Below are 18,644 nucleotides of genomic sequence, written 5' to 3'. Positions count from 1 at the left end.
AAAATACGACCAAGAGCTAATGGGGTGACTTGAATCAACTCGATTTGGTTGTTCTGCTGGACTTGAATTAAGCATAAGGACTTCTTTTATAGTAGTACACTAGTACTTGGTACATCGGAGATGTTATTTTAGTGGTTAATTATATTGTTGATTTAACGAATTTTTACGTAGAAAGGGAACTAGATAATCACAACTCAGTCTACATTACAATATAGTGATATACAAGTGGTCACATATTGTAGGGAGAGTCCTTTTCTCTTCATATTAGTCCTTGTTTGCAGCCTTATCACTGATTCACTAGGTCAATAGCTAGCTGTTTAATGTTCATCTTCATTCTTCAATAATGCGGACCACAATCAATATTACTATTCTTGTTAGTCTCCAAATTGTGCTCTTTGTCAAAACAACTTGATTGATTATTATGATATATGTTAATACTTAATCAGGTTATGAAACTTATGCTTTTGAAATTCCATTGTCAAACTATTACTTTCTTTTCGTTATAATTTATGTAATATATATATGTGCCTAACTATGATAGTAACAACACTGGAAAAAGCCACAGATAAGATCATGACTTAGGTATGTTGATTTTGGATAGCAACAAGGATACTTATAAGCTTATTATGAGCCAAATAATGACAAATGTGTCCAATTTTTAAACTACATAGACGGATTTAGCTTTCAAAAACAGATGCAAAATGCAATTTTAACTACTACCTGCGTTTTATATTTTTTGCAACTTTACAGTATTAATTTTAAGGTATAAAATATTTCAAAGTTGTAAAAAATTGAAATGGAGGTAGTAGCTTTTTCATCACCACAAAATATTGTATTCCTAATTTAGATCTTGCATAACGGATTGATCTTATTCAATTCTAGCCCTCAAGTTCAAGATCCATTATATTGCTAAGTCATCTTATCTATATTCAAAAGTCTATGTTCTTATTAATTTCCAAAATGAAACTCTTGTGTCACAACATAAGCAGCTCGTCTTAATATTATACCAGATACAAATACGAGTATGAGTTTTAAAATCACATTTCAGCCATTTTATTTTATTTTTAATTCAATAATTAAAAAGTTATTCAAATTATTGACTATTAATTACTAGACAAACTTTAAAAAATTCGGATGTATAATAAAATATCGTATATCCGCTATAAAGTTAATTACCTTAAAATGATTAAAAGTTACCTTGTAATGAATGAAAGTTACCCATTATATATAAATTACACTGATATGAATAAGGGTCTGTTTACTTCAGCTTAATTTCATTTCAGTTCAGTTCAGTTCAGTTCCAATCAGTTCACTTTAGCTTCAACCAATTTAGTTCAGTTTAGCTCCTAATTTCCTTCTCTCATAAAATATTCATTTCAGCTCTATTCTGTTGAATTCAGTTCAATTCATCTTCAATCAGTTCGATTCAGTTTTGTAAATGTGAACAGGCCCTAAAAGTTATTTATGCTTTATTGATAAAAGTTACTCAAAAAGTCTAAAAATTACCCTAAATTCAATAAAAATTACCTCAATATACATTAATATTATTGTACATCGGATGTATACAAAAAATTTTGTTATTACTAATATATATATATATATATATATATATATATATATATATATATATATATATATTGAAGCATAATTTGTTTTTTTTTTTTTTTAAGGAATATAACTCGAGTGAATTGGATATACAATGTAAAGTTTAAAATACATCACCAAACAAGGTTAAAAACTTAGAAATTGATAATGAAAAATCTGCAATTATATATTTACGTCCACTTGAATACATTAAGTAAATCTACATAAAACTATCAATTATCTTATGAATTACTACAAAGTACAGAAAATCCAAGATTAGGGTTAGGAGATATATGCAAGAAGGGAATAAATGAGTGATAGATTAGATTGTACAAAAATTAAGGTCAACATCAAAATGTTACTTTCAAAAGGCTTTTCTTCACATTCAATCAAAAAATACTGTATTAAAAATATGAGAGAGGCTGAGAGGTCCAGCTTCATGGGCCCAACAAATAATTGGCCCTTCTTCCTACATAAATTCCCTCTCTTGTATCAAATCCTTCTGCCCCCACCTCTTTTATTCCACTGCCGACTTTCTGTTTTGTTTTTCCTTTTTTTTTTTTTCTTTTGGGCATTGAACTATTTTTTTTTTCCTTTTTGTTTTCCGTCCGTGTATATATATATTTGGGTTGGTAAGGAGAAGGGTCATTTTGGTTGGTAAGGAGAAGGGCTCTATCGGACTGAAACCTCTCACAGGTGCTTTCGACCCGGGTTAACGGTCTAGGCACTTTGAAAGTGGAGGGAAAGGATAAGGAAATTCCCACCCCAAATTACCTCTAGTGGGGATTGAACCTCCAACCTCAAGGTTGGAAGGTACAATCCTTTTCACTGGACCAAGCTTAGCTTGGTAAACAACCCTTTTCCGTCCATATAAGCCGCATAGGTTATACAGATTACAAATTACGGAGTACAAATGAGGGTGAGAAATATACTTTGTACAAGTTGTGACCTTTTAGGCTTTTATACACACATCATAAAGGCAATAAAATTACAAATGGGGGTGAGACATTTGACGTATTTTTTCTCTTGTACTTTTTGTTGTTTTGCCTCAATGTTAGGCTTTTATGTTGGGGCTACTAATGTGTTGGTATCATCAAGAAAATTAAGCGTTGTAAAATAGAATTCGAATACTTAATTGTTTTAAGTTGAAATTTAGAAATAGAATTAGGGTCTGTTCACTTTAGCTTAATTTCAGTTCAGTTTAGTTCACTTTACTTCAGCTTTAATCAGTTCAGTTCAACTCAGTTTAACTCCTAATTTCCTTCACTCATAAAATATTCATTTTAGTTCAGTTCAGCTCCAATCAGCTTAGTTCAGCAAATGTGAACAGACCTTTAGTGTTTGATAATTTTAATTGTTACTCACTATATCAATAATATCAATGTGTCATATGTGCGAAAAACTGTTGTACTATTCATTAATGTATACCGCCTCCGTTTTTTTTAGTTGACACGTTTTGACTTTAGCACTATTCAATATTCACACACTCCCCTTTGACCGTATTTTGTACTTTATACATAATGAAAAATATAGTCATGTGGGATCTTGTTAGACTCATCACGATATATATCTTCAAAATATCAACTTTTCATAATTTTTGACTATCGGTAATTAAAGATATGAATGATATGGTTGAAGTTGTGCATTGGCAAAGGTGACTAAAGAAATTAAACGTTCAACTAAAAAGAAACGGAGGAAGTATATTTTGATGGTACATAATGTAAATTACTTGAGGCTAATTAAATTAAACAATTAAATTCAAAATTTTAATGGCACCATATATACTATATTTATAGTTCATATATACGCAAATACCACAATTGTCTTTAAACATATTTGCCCTAGTCTAAGTCTAAGATAAGAAGAAGAATATCCACTTTGATATTCAATCCTCCAAATTAAATTCTCTCTATATTTTCCTACCTAGGGCATTTCTAGAACTATATACAAAAAAAATATTTACATGGAATCATGATATGCTTTATCACCAAGAAACCACAAAATTGATGTCCTAGTACATTACCTAACAATAAATTTGGTTACTCCTTAGTTTGCCATTATGTAGAGCGCTTTACTTACTCAAAGATTGATCTTTGTTGCATCAATTGTTTTGCTTTAGTTTTCCAATCTCGATCGATGTCTTCTGCTATCATTATCGCGTCATGAGATGCACCAAGCAAGCCTCGTTTGGTGAAACCTACGGCATATAATCCATTCTCGCCTTTCCATCCTTCCGGAAATGGTTTCACCGGATATCCATCCTTTTCAGAGAACATAGTGGTATCCTATAAGGTATAAAAGTTATAAAAAATTTATTCGTTCAAATATAATAGTCATATATAAATGTTTTACGGAGAAGTTTTTTAAAGTACTCTCTTTGTATATGAAAAATTGTAATCATTAATTTTGTTCAAGTTTGGAAAACCTTTGATCAATTGGAGCAAAATTTAGATTCAAAGTTACATATAAAATATTAACCTTTAACCAAGATGGTACGTTGCTTTTAAAACCCGTAGCAAGAGTTATAGCATCAAAATTTTCCATTCTTCCATCAACAAATTCTGCCCCTTGACTTTTTAATCTTTTAATCGCCGGAAAAACCTGTATGTACAAGATTTCGTAAAGTCAGAGCTAGCTTAGTTGGACCATTATATTAATTAATATTGATTAAAAATAGTGATCTTTAACAAATATCTATGTCTTTTCATTAGAGACATTACTCCCTCCGTTCTACAATAAATCTTGTACTATAATTTGTCACATGAATGCCTCTTTTATTAATGTTCATACGAAGTACTATTTTTCTAATGCAAAGAATTTTGATCATCTCATTATAGCACTTTACTATTTATCTCTTGATATATCAATTGTGAGCAATATCTATATATTCAAAACTATATTTCATAAAAAATAAGTAAATTTAACCTAATAGGGATGTGGTCATATGGAAAATCATTTAATAATGGTCAATTCACCTAAAATAATAAGATTGAGTGTAGATAAGCTTTTGTTAAAAAACTAATAAAATCAAAATGAAGTCAATCGCTATCGGTAAATAATATTTAACACATATTGTATGTAAAGTGCTAAAATAGTCCACCCGTTATCTAGGAGGAAGGACTTTTGGGAAAATCCCTTCTAAAATAGTTGGTGAGATTCGACCTATGACTTTACACCTGGTAGTAAGAAAGTTAACCAACTTCTTTAGTCTCCTATCTCATTAGTCCAATCATATTAAACTAAATGATAAAAGTATAGAGCAAACCTTAACAGTTCCATCTTTGACTTTAGAAAGTGTCCCAATATCCAACACTGGAGTCTTTCCTGAGGCGCTCTTATATTCAAGGGGGCCAATTGCCGGCCTATTTATGCCAAATTGGGCAGTATCACCAAGCATTAATCGGGAGATTAGTAGCAAAAATTGATCCACTAACTTCAGTGGAAACCACTTTAATAACCACATTGACAATCCAAAAGTTGAAGTTCCTAGCATTTGTTGTGGAAGTATATGTACCTAAATGGAAAAAATATCAGAGAAAAGGGCAATTAATGACAAAAAAGTAGACTTACATGTACATAAAGAGTCACTTGCGGATCTAAGAATTTTAATTTGTCTGTGCATAATATTAATACTAATATATGCGAAGCATAAACAATGATTGGCCACAAATTGAGGTGGTGTTCGGTGAAGCAGTGCATCGCTTACATCTCATGGGAGTATAATATATGCACTTTTCCTCTTGATTAGTACGCGTATGTTGTTTTTTCACGGTATTTAAAAACGAAAAAACAATGAGGAATGAAATAAATTAATAAAAGTACAATTATAGTCAAAAGTTAGAGAGAGAAGTGGAAAAAAGTATAGGATAGGTGAAAAATTCAAGAGTAACATAGAAAGTATAATGAATAAAATAAAAAAATAAGGGTATAATAGTCTTTATATACTATCTAAAAACATAAACAACTACAACATTTTGGGTCCCAAAATAGAAAAACATGAACTAGATTATGGGACGGAGGGAGTAGTGAATTTAACCTGTGTTTGAGATATAAAATTATTTTTAATTCGATAAATTTGTCAAATAATGTGAGGAAAATAAGGATATTATATGAAATCAAATGTATATAAATTTATTTGTAAGATTTAAAAGCAATGTCTATCACATGATACACACCATATAGAATAGTCATATACTCTTGAAATTATTTATTTATTTATTTGAAATGTAACATGCATGTAGATTAATTTGGAGAATGCCAAAATTTGTCAGTAAAAAAGAACAAGGCAGATTCGACTAAGAAGATGTATAAGCATCCAAACAACCTCCAAGAAAGTGAAGTTTACTGGGATAAAAGAAGACTTCAAAAGTTCTACCATTAAATTTATTATTATAATTAATAATAATATATTTTGCAATCTAAAAAAATAAAATAATGAAACTGTTAATTAGGTTTTCTTTTTGAAAGGACAAAATATGGTGTACATGGTCGTCATCCCATCCTAAAAAAGATACAATTCGAAACAAAAAAAGGTTATGAATTATTGTTAATGCTGAAATTAGTAGATTAAGATGACCCTAATGGGAAATTATTCGACTAACACACGGAAACTCGTCATTGAATCTTTCAGTAATTGGTATGTTTGGACTTAAAGTTATTCCTACCTAGGTAAAGTTTTTGTGCATATTCTTATCTAGAATCAAGGGGTGTCAATTCGGGTAAACGGTTCAGTTATGGGTTGGGTTTATCGGTTTCGGGTTATAATGGGTCGGGTTTTAACGGTTTAAAATTAACAACGGGTCAGTTCGGATTGGTTTTGAAAATTATCGGGTCGGTTTGGTTTGGTTATATTTATTGCGGTTTTTATTCGGATCGGGTCTTAATCAGATCGGATAGTAATCGGTTTGAGTCATAATCAGTTTGGGTTGAACTGGGTCGGTTTGAAATCAGGTTTTGCCAGTTTATAGCGGGTTTCGGTTCAAAATAGATCGAGTCTTAATCGGATCGGGTTGTTATCGATTCGGGTCATAATCAGTTTGGGTTGAACTGGGTCGGTTTGAAATCAGATTTTTCCAGTTTATAGCGGGTTTCGGTTCAAAATAGATTGAGTCTTAATCGGATCGGGTTGTTATCGATTCGGGTCATAATTTGTTTGGGTTGAACTGGATCGGTTAGAATACGGGTTTTAGTTTGAAAACAGATCGGGTGAAATTGGTTTGGGTCATTATATTATCGGTTCTGTTCATAATCGGTCTGGGTTGAAATTAATCGATTTGAAAACAGGTTTCGGTTCAAAACTGATTAGGTGAATCAGGACGTGTCTGTATCGGTTAAGGTCATAATCGGTTCGGGTTGAATTGTGTCAGTTTGAAAACGATTTTCAGTTCAAAACAGTTGGGCTAAAATCGGGTCGGGTCATTATTGATTCTAGTCATAATCGATTTGGGTTAAATTGAAAATATGGTCATAAATCATATCGGCTTAAAATCCGTTCTTATCGTTATCGAGTTTGGTTAATTAGATAATGGGCAAGAATGGGGTAGGTTGTAATTGGTCTAATCATAAACACGTTAGGTTAACTGGGTAGCAAGTTAGGAGGGGTTTAGTCATAAACTCACAATTAATAGGGGTCACAAAGCAAATTGGGTTGATTGAATAGTGCCATAGTAAATTAAACAAATAAGTTCACTAATGATATAATCGAGTCAAGTTATAAAGTATTGGGTTTATTAGGTCATTCATGAATTCAAATCGGATCGAAATCAACTAGAGACTTAAACAAGTTTGAATGGATAGGTATCAAATTAGAACAAGTCGAGTCATAAACACATTGAATTAGGTTAACTATTTGACTATACGATTCATTAATAAAATGGATTGATCTAATAATGTGCAAAAGTGAGTCATTTGAACCAACTCAAGTCATAATCGAGTTGTGTCACACTGTCATACAATATGTATCATATCGGGTCAAAATCGAGAAATGACTATACATGTTAAGTTATTCAGTTAATCAATTTGAATCAGTAAGGTTATAATTGGTTGGATCATAAATACACTATAAAGTTATAGGCTTATAGTAATAGGTAATAGTCCAGTTGTACTTATATGTTGTTTTAATTAGCGATTTACTAATTATAGTAAGTTAGTTTCTTAAAAAAGATATAACAAGCTAGTAGTTTTTAGTCATTTGAACTAACTCAAGTCATAATCGAGTTGTGTCACACTGTCATACAATATGTATCATATCGGGTCAAAATTAAATCGAGAAATGACTATACATGTTAAGTTGATCAGTTAATCAATTTGAATCAGTAAAGTTATAATTGGTCAGATCATAAATACGCTATAGTAGTTATTTAGTCATAATCTCCTTATATTCTTTTTTTTTTTAAATCTCCTTATTAGTTACTTTTTTTAATTATTATTTTTTATTTACGAACTCCTTTTTTTTGACAGAACTTACAGCTTAGCATATTATTATTTTTTATTTACGAGCTCCTCATTAGTTACTTTTATAGTTTCCTTATTAAATAAATTAAAATATGACTTTAAATTAGTTTTTTATAAATATTAAATAGATTAATAATTAGATAACACAGATAAATCAATAAATAGAATGCTTTAAAAAAATCAATAAATAAATTTGTTGATAAATTAATGATTTTAATAAAAGAAAAAAAGTGAGTACATAGTAAAGTTTTGGATGGAGGGAAAATTCCCTCCTAAAATGATCCTACTTTTGTATAGGATGACCCATTTTCCTACATATATATATGGGCCGGTCAAAACCGTTTAGGGGCACATATATATACCCAAAACCCTAAGTAACCTTTCCTTTTTTCCATTTCCCATTTCCTCCTCTCACCAAAACCGTCCAGGGCACCACCTCACCAAAACCATAGATTTTCCCTCTTCTCTCCCTCACCATTCACCACCTCACTCCGTCCGTCCACCACCACCAGTCCGGTACTCCGATATCCCAAGTCACCTTCAATTCCTCACTTGTGTTCGTTCCAGTGTTCGTTCTCCACCACTTCACCGCCGCTCCGTTCCGGTGTTCGATCTCCACCACTTCACCACCGCTCATTTGCGCGCTCCCTTCATATTTTATATATACATTCATTCTCTCCAACACTCAAAAGTAAGATATCGAATTAATTTGCTTCTTATGTTTTGATTATGCTTGAATTTCGAATAAATTTGCCCAAATTTCCTTTTTAATTTCTGGTATTTACTATTTATTGACTTGAAAATATCTGGGTATGTATCTAATTCGTGTTTGCTAGTTGCTACTTTCCTTGAATTTGCTCGAATTTTCTGGTAATTAGTATTTATTGACCTGAAAATATCTGGGTATGTATCTAATTCGTGTTTGCTAGTTGCTACTTTGCTTGAATTTCCTTTTTATTTTCTAGTAATTACTATTTATTGACTTGAAAATATCTGGGTATGTATCTAATTCGTGTTTGCTAGTTGCTACTTTCCTTGAATTTGCTCGAATTTGGATAAACCCAGTATAATAGCCAAAGGGTGTTATTATTCTTGTTGTTGATTAATTTGGGTCTAGTTGATTGAAATTTGTGAATGATTTTCGGCATTTTTTGAGCTCTTTCGATGTTGGCTCTTGCATGTTCATTTGATTTTATTTTTTTATTTTTTTTTTATAATTTTTTTATTTGAATGGATCTGTTCATTTTTACTTTAATTGTTATTTTTTGTTATTAATTGTTATTCTGTCTAATTATTTTATAGTAATGGATGGTGAATTTGAGGAGTCAAATGATGAGAGGGACACATATCTTGAAACAATGGAGTCTCGAAATCAAACAGTTCAGAACCAACCTGCTACCATGACGCCCCCAATCATACGAGTTGCACAAGGCAGTGGATGTATTTCTAAAGGTGGACGAAGATCAGATGTTTGGAGACATTTCACTCTTTCTGAGGTACTTGATGGTAAAACACCAGTTGATAGTACTACTAAAAAAAAAACCACCACCTATGCTACTTGTAATTATTGTGGAGTGGTTATCAAAGCTAACTTAGTCATGGGTACTTCAACATGTAGACATCATTATGATATATGTAAGCTTAAACCTAAAGAAGGTTCTGCTTCTGATAATTCTATCTCTTCTTTTGATCAAAAAGTTTGGTTAAGTAAGTTGGCTAAAGCTATTATTTGTCATGCATATCCTTTACGAATTGTCGAGCATGAAATGATCTGATTTTCTCCTAGTTATGATATAAGTGTTTTTAGGTATTAATGTATTATCCATTGCTTTAATTATCCCACGCAATAATTTTAATTTCGAAAAATTGTTGTAGTCCGTAAATACTTAGTTTTGTGTCTATTTTATTAAACTTGTTATTGTCAACATATTTAAATATATATAGTAAAATCCTTTTAATGGCCATTACATAGATTGTTTCACATAGCAACTTTAATGGCCTTCTAACCCCAAAAATGTTTTAGTTGATATTTTATACATTTCATTAATAAATAATAACCCAAGTACACTATCTTTGATTTGGTCATAACAGGCTGTAAACAATTTGGTCATAACAGGTTGTAAACGGTTCAATCATAACGGGTTGTAGATTATAACGGTTCGGTTATTACGGATACTAGGTTGTGAGCGGTTCGGTCAGAACGGGTTACGAGTTGTAAACAGTTCGGTTACAACGGGTTTCGGGTTGTAAACAGTTCGGTCACAACGGGTTTCGGGTTGTAAACAGTTCGGTCACAACGAGTAACGGGTTATAAGCGGTTCGGTCACAACGGATTTTAGTCGGGTTTAGCCAGTTTCGGTTTAAATTTGGTTGGGTTATTATCAGGTTCGGACGTAATCGGTTCAGGTTGCTCTCGGTTTCGAGTTATAACAGTTCGATTTGATAACAGGTTTGGGCATTAACGGTTTGCAACTATTCAGTTCAGTTCAGTTATGGGTTTGAAACAATCGGATCGGACTGGTTTTCGATTTTCAAAAAACGGATTTTTAACAGTTCAGTTCCCTTTCGGATCAGTTCGAAACAGTCGGGTTTAACGATTCGGGTCAGAAACTGACAGCTCTGAATCAACATGCTAGCTAGCACATTGCAAGTATATAAAAACCATTTCCAATAAACAATATATAAAAATAAATGTATTGGTCCCTCTTTCTTTTTCATTATGTAAAAGTCCATCTTAAGCTCAGAAAGAATAAAAATAAAAATTGACGGTCCTATCGAATGATAAAGATATTCAATCAATAACACCGATGTGAAAGACAGATTAGAAAGAAACAAAATAATGCTAGATACTAACACTAATCATCATTTCTAAATAAACTTAGAATTTTAATATCGTTATTCCCTAAACAAACCAATTCGTGGCAGCTAAAATGCACATCATAGACGAATTTGAAGTAATACTCCAAATTTATGTTACTGGATCATTCATCTACTTTGTCATACTCATGATGCATGTCACACTTGTTTGACGTAATTCATATCATTTTTTAAAGCAAAATTATTTTGAAGAAAAAAAATATATATATATAGAAAGAAGGAGGTGTATTATCAATGCCAAACACCAAATTTAAATTTGAAAGTTCGGTATGTAACATACATCATATTTCACACTGTTAATACTTAATACTCTAAAAATCTCATTTTTATTACGCGCCCTACTTCACGAACCTAAGGGAATAGTAATTATCATTCCCACTCGTATATTTTTTTTCAAATCTTTAAATTATTACCTTATATCACAAACTAATTAATTCTGTAACTTAGATTAAACACTATTTCTCTAACATCATTACATCAATCAATCAATCATGGTAGTTAAACAATCAAATATTGAATTCCGTGATGGTAGTTAAATCCTCATTGAAATTTGTGCAAAAAAAAAAAAAAAAAGAAGATAGCAATAAATTATGAATGAAAAAAAGAGAGATAGAAAGAAATGCTTACAGAATCCCTAACAACCAAGGAAGGATAAGCATTATGATTGCAAAGATCCAAGCAAACCTCCATACCCGAATTACCACACCCGACTACCATTACCTTCTTTTCACTATACTCTTCTCCACTCTTGTATTCACATGAATGTATTATTACCCCTTTATATTCCTCTCTTCCTACTATATCTGCCATATATGGTTCCGCATTTTCGCCCGTTGCCACTACCAACCATTGACACACATATTCCACCACTTCTTTCTTCGGCCCGGACACGAGTACCCGCCACAGCCCGTGGCGGGTATCGTACTGGGCCTTTACCACGGATCGCCCGAACATGGGCCGCAGGTTGAAGTGTGTGGCGTAGGAGTCAAGGTAGGTTATAAACTGCTCTTTGGTGGGGTATGTAGGGAAGCTCTGTGGGAATGGGTAGAGTGGCAGTTGACAAAACTTCTTCGGGAGGTGGAGACGAAGGCGGTCGTAGGTGTGGAGTTTCCAGAGCGAGCCCAGACACTGGGCCCGCTCTAGGATTAACCTAGGGATCCCCCTCTCCTTTAAACATGCGGCCACCGCCAGGCCCGATGGGCCCGCCCCAACTATCACCGGGCCGGGTACCCACACCCGCCTCGCCGATGGCGATTGCGGGTGAGGGTCTTGTGCTAGCTTGGCTGCCATTTCTTTTAAAGGGTCCATATGATAATAATAGTACTACTGATTAGGCTTCTCCCATGTTGAATTTGGAAAATATTAGAATTACAAACAAATATGAATATACTAGCTCTTTACTAGTGTAAATCAAAAAGGATAATAATTTTAGAAAAGAAATGAGATATTAGTATTAGATTAAGAGGGTATGATGATATATATATTCTTATCCAAAAATGAGGATAATTATAAGGAAGAGGGTGTTAATTAAGCTCTTAATCCTATCCAAAATATTGTTGAAAAAAGAATTTGAAAGAAGAGAAAATATAGGAGATTGGTAACCCGGCCTTAAAACCCAATTAATATGTAATATACGAAGGTGTTTGACGAGAGAAATAATTATCAAGGAGAAAGTTGAACGAAGTGTCAATTTATATGGTGGTGAAGGGGTCAAAAGAACTACGAATGAAGTATAAGTTTTTTAGTTTTGTGGGACATGTAACATGCTCTTAGAATACTTTAGTAACTAATTAGTTTAGTAACCGTATTATGTACTTCATCCGTTTTTTTACTTGACTCGATTTGACTTTTATACTATTCATCATTTCTCTTTTGACCGTCTTTTGTAAATTAAATGTAAGGAAAAACATATTCATGTGAGATCTTGATAGAATCATTTCAATAAGTATTATAAGTATCATACGGAGTATTATATAACTTTAGTACTCCGTAATTTTTTACTTAAGGGGAATTAAAGTTATTAATGATTAAATATATGTATTGGCTTCTTTCAATTCAATATATATATATATATTGAAACAAGTCAATTAAGTATAAAAAAACGGAGAAAGTACATATATACCTGCTCTACTACATATGATATAATTTTTCAAAAAAAAAAAATTTCTGTGTTAATCAAACAATTTATATTATAATAACAAGAAGTAACTAAGGATCATAACCCGTTATTGATCAAGTAGATTTCCTAATGAGATTATTTAGGTTATGTCTAGAATATTCCCATTTGTTATTTAAATAAATTTATCTATTATTTTAATACGACTTCTTTCGCTATATACTTAACAAATATTAACCTAAGGCCCTGTTTTCTTCACTTTAAAAAAATAATATTAAGTATAAATAATTTCAGTTCAGTAAAAATAAGTTCAGTTCAGTTAAAATAATTTCAGTTCAGTAAAAATAAGTCTTGTTCAGTAAAATTCAGTTTTCTTAAAAGAAGAATTATAATAGAAAATCAGTAAAAATAATTTTAGTTCAACAAAAATAATTTCAGTTCAGTAAAATTAATTTAAATTCAGCAAATATAATTTTGTTTCAGTAAAAATAATTTTAATTCAATCAAAATAAGGTGAAGAGAACGGGGCCTAAGTTTAAGTATTACATATAAAGATTTTTATTCATGATGCTTGCAATTGTTTCTTAATAATTGATTTCGATTTATCTGTCAAAAAAAAAATAATACTAGTAATTGATTTCGATATAATTATATCCGAAAAAACAATCAAATATAATACTTAGAAAATTTTACAGCTATTTTTACAAGCATATGTAATATAATAATATAAGTAAATATTCAATTTCCCTTAATTATAATTTTAAAATACTCTAAAGATTTTTTTTTTTTTTTTTGATTTTTATTTTTTGAATAAATAATCTAAAGACTTATACTACATGGTCATATAAGAATTTATCACATTATACTATCTTTCACACTTCTTTGTAAATGAATGCTTTTACGATTACATATCTCTAATTCTCCAGTATAGTACTATCTGTGGTTGCATAAGTTGAAACCATAAGATATACTACGGCATTTGATTTTGTTATAGGTCTACTTTCGTGCATTGTTACATTACTTGCGTACATTATTCACTCACGATTTGATGTATTTTTGCCATTTAATAAGGACGACTACATTAAATTATTACTCTCTCATATTGTAATGTTAACTACAAGTCTGACTTGAAGGTTCTATCCCAATCAAAATCATATGTAAAGTGTTTAATTTTCTCTTTTTTTCTCGATGTGAAAAACTTACATGTATTGTTTAAATAGTTTATATACTTCAACATATATATTTGAGAAATTTTATGTACCAATTTATCCACCTTTAAAATAAAATTACTTTAAGAGTTCTTTTCTTTTTTATATATACTACGTATAATTTTTAATTTGTTATGCATGAAAATATTCACCAATTAAGTTGCGAAAGGTGGTAGTGGAAAGCTATATATAGTTCTCAACCAATCCCAAATTCCATGGAAATAGGAGAATATTATGGCAAATTTGTCACTTGGTGTCTGCCATATATGCTGTTGTATAATCCTTAGAAACTAAGGCATGCATGGTTGCATTTTATGTTCTCACTTTTACAGACTTGGGAAATAGGATTTGAATCCTTGTTGAGTTGTTGACACATTCGAACTTGGGAATATTCGTCTTAATTTAGAAAGTTGACTCATATAGTGTATGCTTTATTATATTTTTTCATTATACTACCCTATATAGCTAGGTTATAAACTTATAACGCTATAAAGTGTTTTGAACCCAAGTATAGCATTGAAAATAAAAGTAGACCATAGCAAATATAGCAATGAGCAAGAGTCACATCACACATGCAGTATCTACTTGTACTCCCTCCGTCACAATAAACAGTTTATGTTTGTGGTTTTTTACGGTATTTAAGAAATAGGAGGATAAAGTGAATAAAATATATTAAAAAAAAAAGTGAAAGGTAATTATAGACAAAAGTCGGAGAGGAGAAAGTGATGAAGTACATTAAAAAAAATAAAAAAAAAAAGTTAAAAGTAGAATTATAGACAAAAGTTAGATAGAGAAGTGTTAAAAAGTACAAAACAAATGGAAAATTCAAGGGTAATTTAGGAAATACAATGAATAAAGTTTTAAAAAAATAAAGGTATAATAGTCTTTACATACTATCCAAAAATAGAAACATGAAAAACATTTTAGGTCATTTGGATGGTTGGAACCATCTACTTTGCCTCTAATTCAAAAATTTACACATTTATGTACAAGACTTGGCTCCCTCAATAAAATCAAAACCACTGAAGGAATTTTATGCGACTGGCTAGTGATCATATATGGTTCCAAACAATATTAAATGACCTCGGGATGCATCTCCTACCATCTCGAAAGATTTCCACACTGGATCCCGAAAACCTACAAAATTGGGATGAAAGCGTGGATTAGCCTTTGATTTAAACAATTTTCAACTTTCTGGTTGGACCTAGAAAGAAATTTGGTCGAGGTGCTTCTCATGGACCTTATAATACCTTAAGAGGCCATTTGTTAGTTAAAACCGTCCACTATGCATTTAAATTGTCAATTTGTTGCCTACATAGCATACCCTCTTTTCAATAACTCAAGGTCACCGTGAGCTTTTATATGATCAACTAAAGGTCATCATATAGACATATCTATATGTTTTCAAACAACATTGTATGTATGACCCTAAAATGCGTCCCCTATGATCCCGTTAGTTTTCGACATCAAGTCTCAAAATTTCCAAAGTAGGTCTGATATCATGTATTATAATAGCCTTCGCCTCTGTAGAACTTTACAGACAAAATTATGCATCGAGGTGCTTCCACGACATAATAGCCTTCGCCTCCTAATAAACATCATTTGTTTAACGGTTAGATAAATTGGGGCATCCTCATTTTTGAAGATTTTTTTAATTTCTTTTAGCTGGTCAAGAACATTCAGTCTAAGGCTCGTAATCTATAAACTACGGTCAAGAACATTCAATCTAAGGCTCGTAATCTTTAAACGCTGACTATATCAGCACTTCTTTGGGAATAAATTAAGGACTTAAGACAGCCCACTATATAAATTATGAGAAGATTCCAAGAATTTAACAGTTCTAGTAATTATGAGCGCTTTCAACTTTCTAGGAAAAATGTGATTTTTTGGTACTTGATGAAAGGAACATTTCATGTATATAAGCTTCTTTCTATACTTTCAACAAATGTTTTTTGCTCCAGGAATCAATCTAAATGCACTTGCCAAGGTTTTTCTGACTTACCACTTACCATATGAAGGTAAAAGATTCTATACGACAAAGATTCCAAGGAACTTAATAGTTTTAGGCTTTTAAGCAAGAAGAGTTTTAGGGCTAGGTGATATATACTTTTAACTTGAAATGAAAACCTCATCATTTTATAGCATTATAGAAACTCATGCAATAAATTCGGGTTTGTAGATCAACTTATTATGGAGTATTAGTTAATTAAAAACACTATTTCACTAATCTTTCACATTCAGGATCCACTAGTGAATCTACATCACCTTTGTACGTAGTTCATACAACTAAAGGATCGACATTGTTTATTTGTTTTGTACAAATTTGGACTCATAACCTCAAATTTGTACTCTAATAAATGTTGAAAACAAAATCACTTTTGAATGTTAGTGGGTTCTTCCCTATAAAAGTCTCCTTTTGTGTAGATTTTTCCCTTTATGACAAGCATTTTAATTTGCTGACCTTCCATTTATAATATCTTAGATTTTAAATAAAATGACTGACTGACCATAATGACAATTTAAATTTATGATCTATCATACATTCATTTCCAATGACCCTCAATTTCCTCAATTTATAAATATATTATAAGATGATTAGGTTTTTTTTTTTTTTTTTTTTTTTTTTTTTTTTTTTTTTTTGAAGATTTCAGTAAGAAATCCTTTTTTGAGAGGCATATAACCGTTTGCATTTCTTATATTGTAATTGTTTTTCTGTTTTTGTTGTGCTTAAGATTCTCTGTTTTATGGGTTAAAATTGGAATGGAAACACTATATGGTTCCTATTAATCCTAAGGCTTTGGTGGCTTAAGGCCTGTTTACTTCAGCTTAATTTCAGTTCAGTTCAGCACAGTTTAGTTCACTTCAATTCAATAAATATGAACAGACCCTTAATGCTAAGTAGTATGATGTATGAGTCAATGCATTGAATTTTGCAACTAAGAATGTTAGGATCGAATAAATTGAAGCATCCAATCTTGGTTTCGCAATTTTTTTAGATCAGGCCACCTTAAAATCTATTGGACTATTTAGCTGCTTTTTTGGATGTAAAAAGCCATGATAGAAGGCCCAAATATAGTGAATAGTACTAACTGGGCCTTGCTTTAGGATTTCAGATTGTCTGGAAATAGAATATAAGAATATTAAATATTAGTAAATGGGCCTTGCTTAAGAATATCAAGGTTTAACTTTGTTTATGGGCTTCCTCTAATCTCTAAATGAGCTATCAAGTCTAGTTTTTTTCCGAGTTTTTAGAGAGTCACGTATGATTTAATTTTTTCAGCGCGTCATGTAGGATATTAAATTTTAGTAGTAGCCAATTAAATACGAGATTATTAATTTCTTTTAGAATTAAATAATTTAAATGACATATAAGCAAAATTGGCGAATGAGATTTCCTAGTTTAAATTAATTAAATATAAATATTATCTTTCGATATCAGGAATTTTATCTAAATATATAACAAATTTTTAGCACATAAATATACATATTGGTAATTAAAGATATTAACAATTAAAATCATGCATCAGTGTTTGGACCCCCTGTGGGCCCACATTCAATAAATACATAAATTACCAAAATACCCTCACTTAAGCCCTAGAACAGGAATATTCTAGGCATCCCGAGTAACCCTAATATGGCCCAACAATACCTAATACGACCCATAATGGCCAGAAACCCTAATCAAGTCAGTTAATCCTCTCACATAAATACAGTTGGCTGACTTGACCGTCGGAGGAACTTTCTCGGGAACACCCCTGAGGCAGTTGACTTTCTTTGTTTTACAGGACTCGGTTTGACCAGACGAGCAGGTTTCCCACAACTCAGATCTCAGAATTTTATTGCAAAAACAATTGGCAAGCGTGAAATTAAAAGAGATGTGTTACAACTAAAAAAATAAAAATAAAAATAAAAAACAGAGGAAAAATAATCATATATGGAGTCTAAAACATAACTTATTGAAATCATGGCTATTATGAAAACTAACAACACAGCTTTATATATTGATAGCACATTAGCACTCACCCCCACCTCATACATGCCTAAATACATTACTTCCTCCATCCCTAAATTATATTCCTATTTCTCTTTATTATGTGAGGAATAAATGCAAAAGTAGGAATGTAATTTAGGGACGGAAGGAGTACCAATTAATTCAAGTATTATCATTAGAATTTTAGTTTAGGCTCTATTTGATTTGACGTAACACACTTTCAATGAAAAATGATTTCTCAGAAAAGAAAAAATAAAAATAAATTACACACAATAAAGTTGGTGGCCCTCTTTCCACACTTGAGTGTGCCACAACCTGCTCCATATATGAATTTGATCATCTTCTTCATGACCTATCTATTCATCAATTAAGCTATCTCTCATCTTTCTTTTCAAGCTCTTCATATATTCATGTT

At 31.4% G+C, this 18,644-nt stretch overlaps 1 protein-coding gene across 1 annotated transcript; it reads right to left on the bottom strand.

The window, feature by feature from the left end:
• Positions 1 to 3,489: 3,489 nt before the first annotated feature.
• LOC145578586 (indole-3-pyruvate monooxygenase YUCCA2-like) lies at positions 3,490 to 12,326 on the bottom strand. Its single transcript, XM_081635887.1, has 4 exons — positions 11,542 to 12,326; positions 4,850 to 5,098; positions 4,063 to 4,185; positions 3,490 to 3,869 (listed from the first exon to the last, which is right to left on the bottom strand). The coding sequence occupies exons 1-4, from the start codon at positions 12,220 to 12,222 to the stop codon at positions 3,660 to 3,662; spliced, it is 1,263 nt and encodes a 420-aa protein (XP_081492013.1). The 5' UTR covers positions 12,223 to 12,326; the 3' UTR covers positions 3,490 to 3,659.
• Positions 12,327 to 18,644: the final 6,318 nt, after the last annotated feature.

This window comes from Chenopodium album, chromosome 14 (assembly GCF_948465745.1).
Source record: "Chenopodium album chromosome 14, dcCheAlbu1.1, whole genome shotgun sequence".
Classification (NCBI taxonomy): domain Eukaryota; kingdom Viridiplantae; phylum Streptophyta; class Magnoliopsida; order Caryophyllales; family Amaranthaceae; genus Chenopodium; species Chenopodium album.
The sequence above is the reverse complement of the archived record's forward strand: the minus strand, read 5'-3'. Positions and strand labels throughout refer to the sequence as shown.

Coding starts and splice junctions, on each gene's coding strand:
- LOC145578586 (XM_081635887.1), bottom strand. CDS start 12,222: ATGGACCCTTTAAAAGAAATGGCAGCCAAGCTAGCACAAGACCCTCAC. Junction 5,099..11,541: donor CCTTGGTTGTTAGGGATTCT/GTAAGCATTTCT, acceptor TTTTCCATTTAG/GTACATATACTTCCACAACA. Junction 3,870..4,062: donor ACGTACCATCTTGGTTAAAG/GTTAATATTTTA, acceptor TATACCTTATAG/GATACCACTATGTTCTCTGA.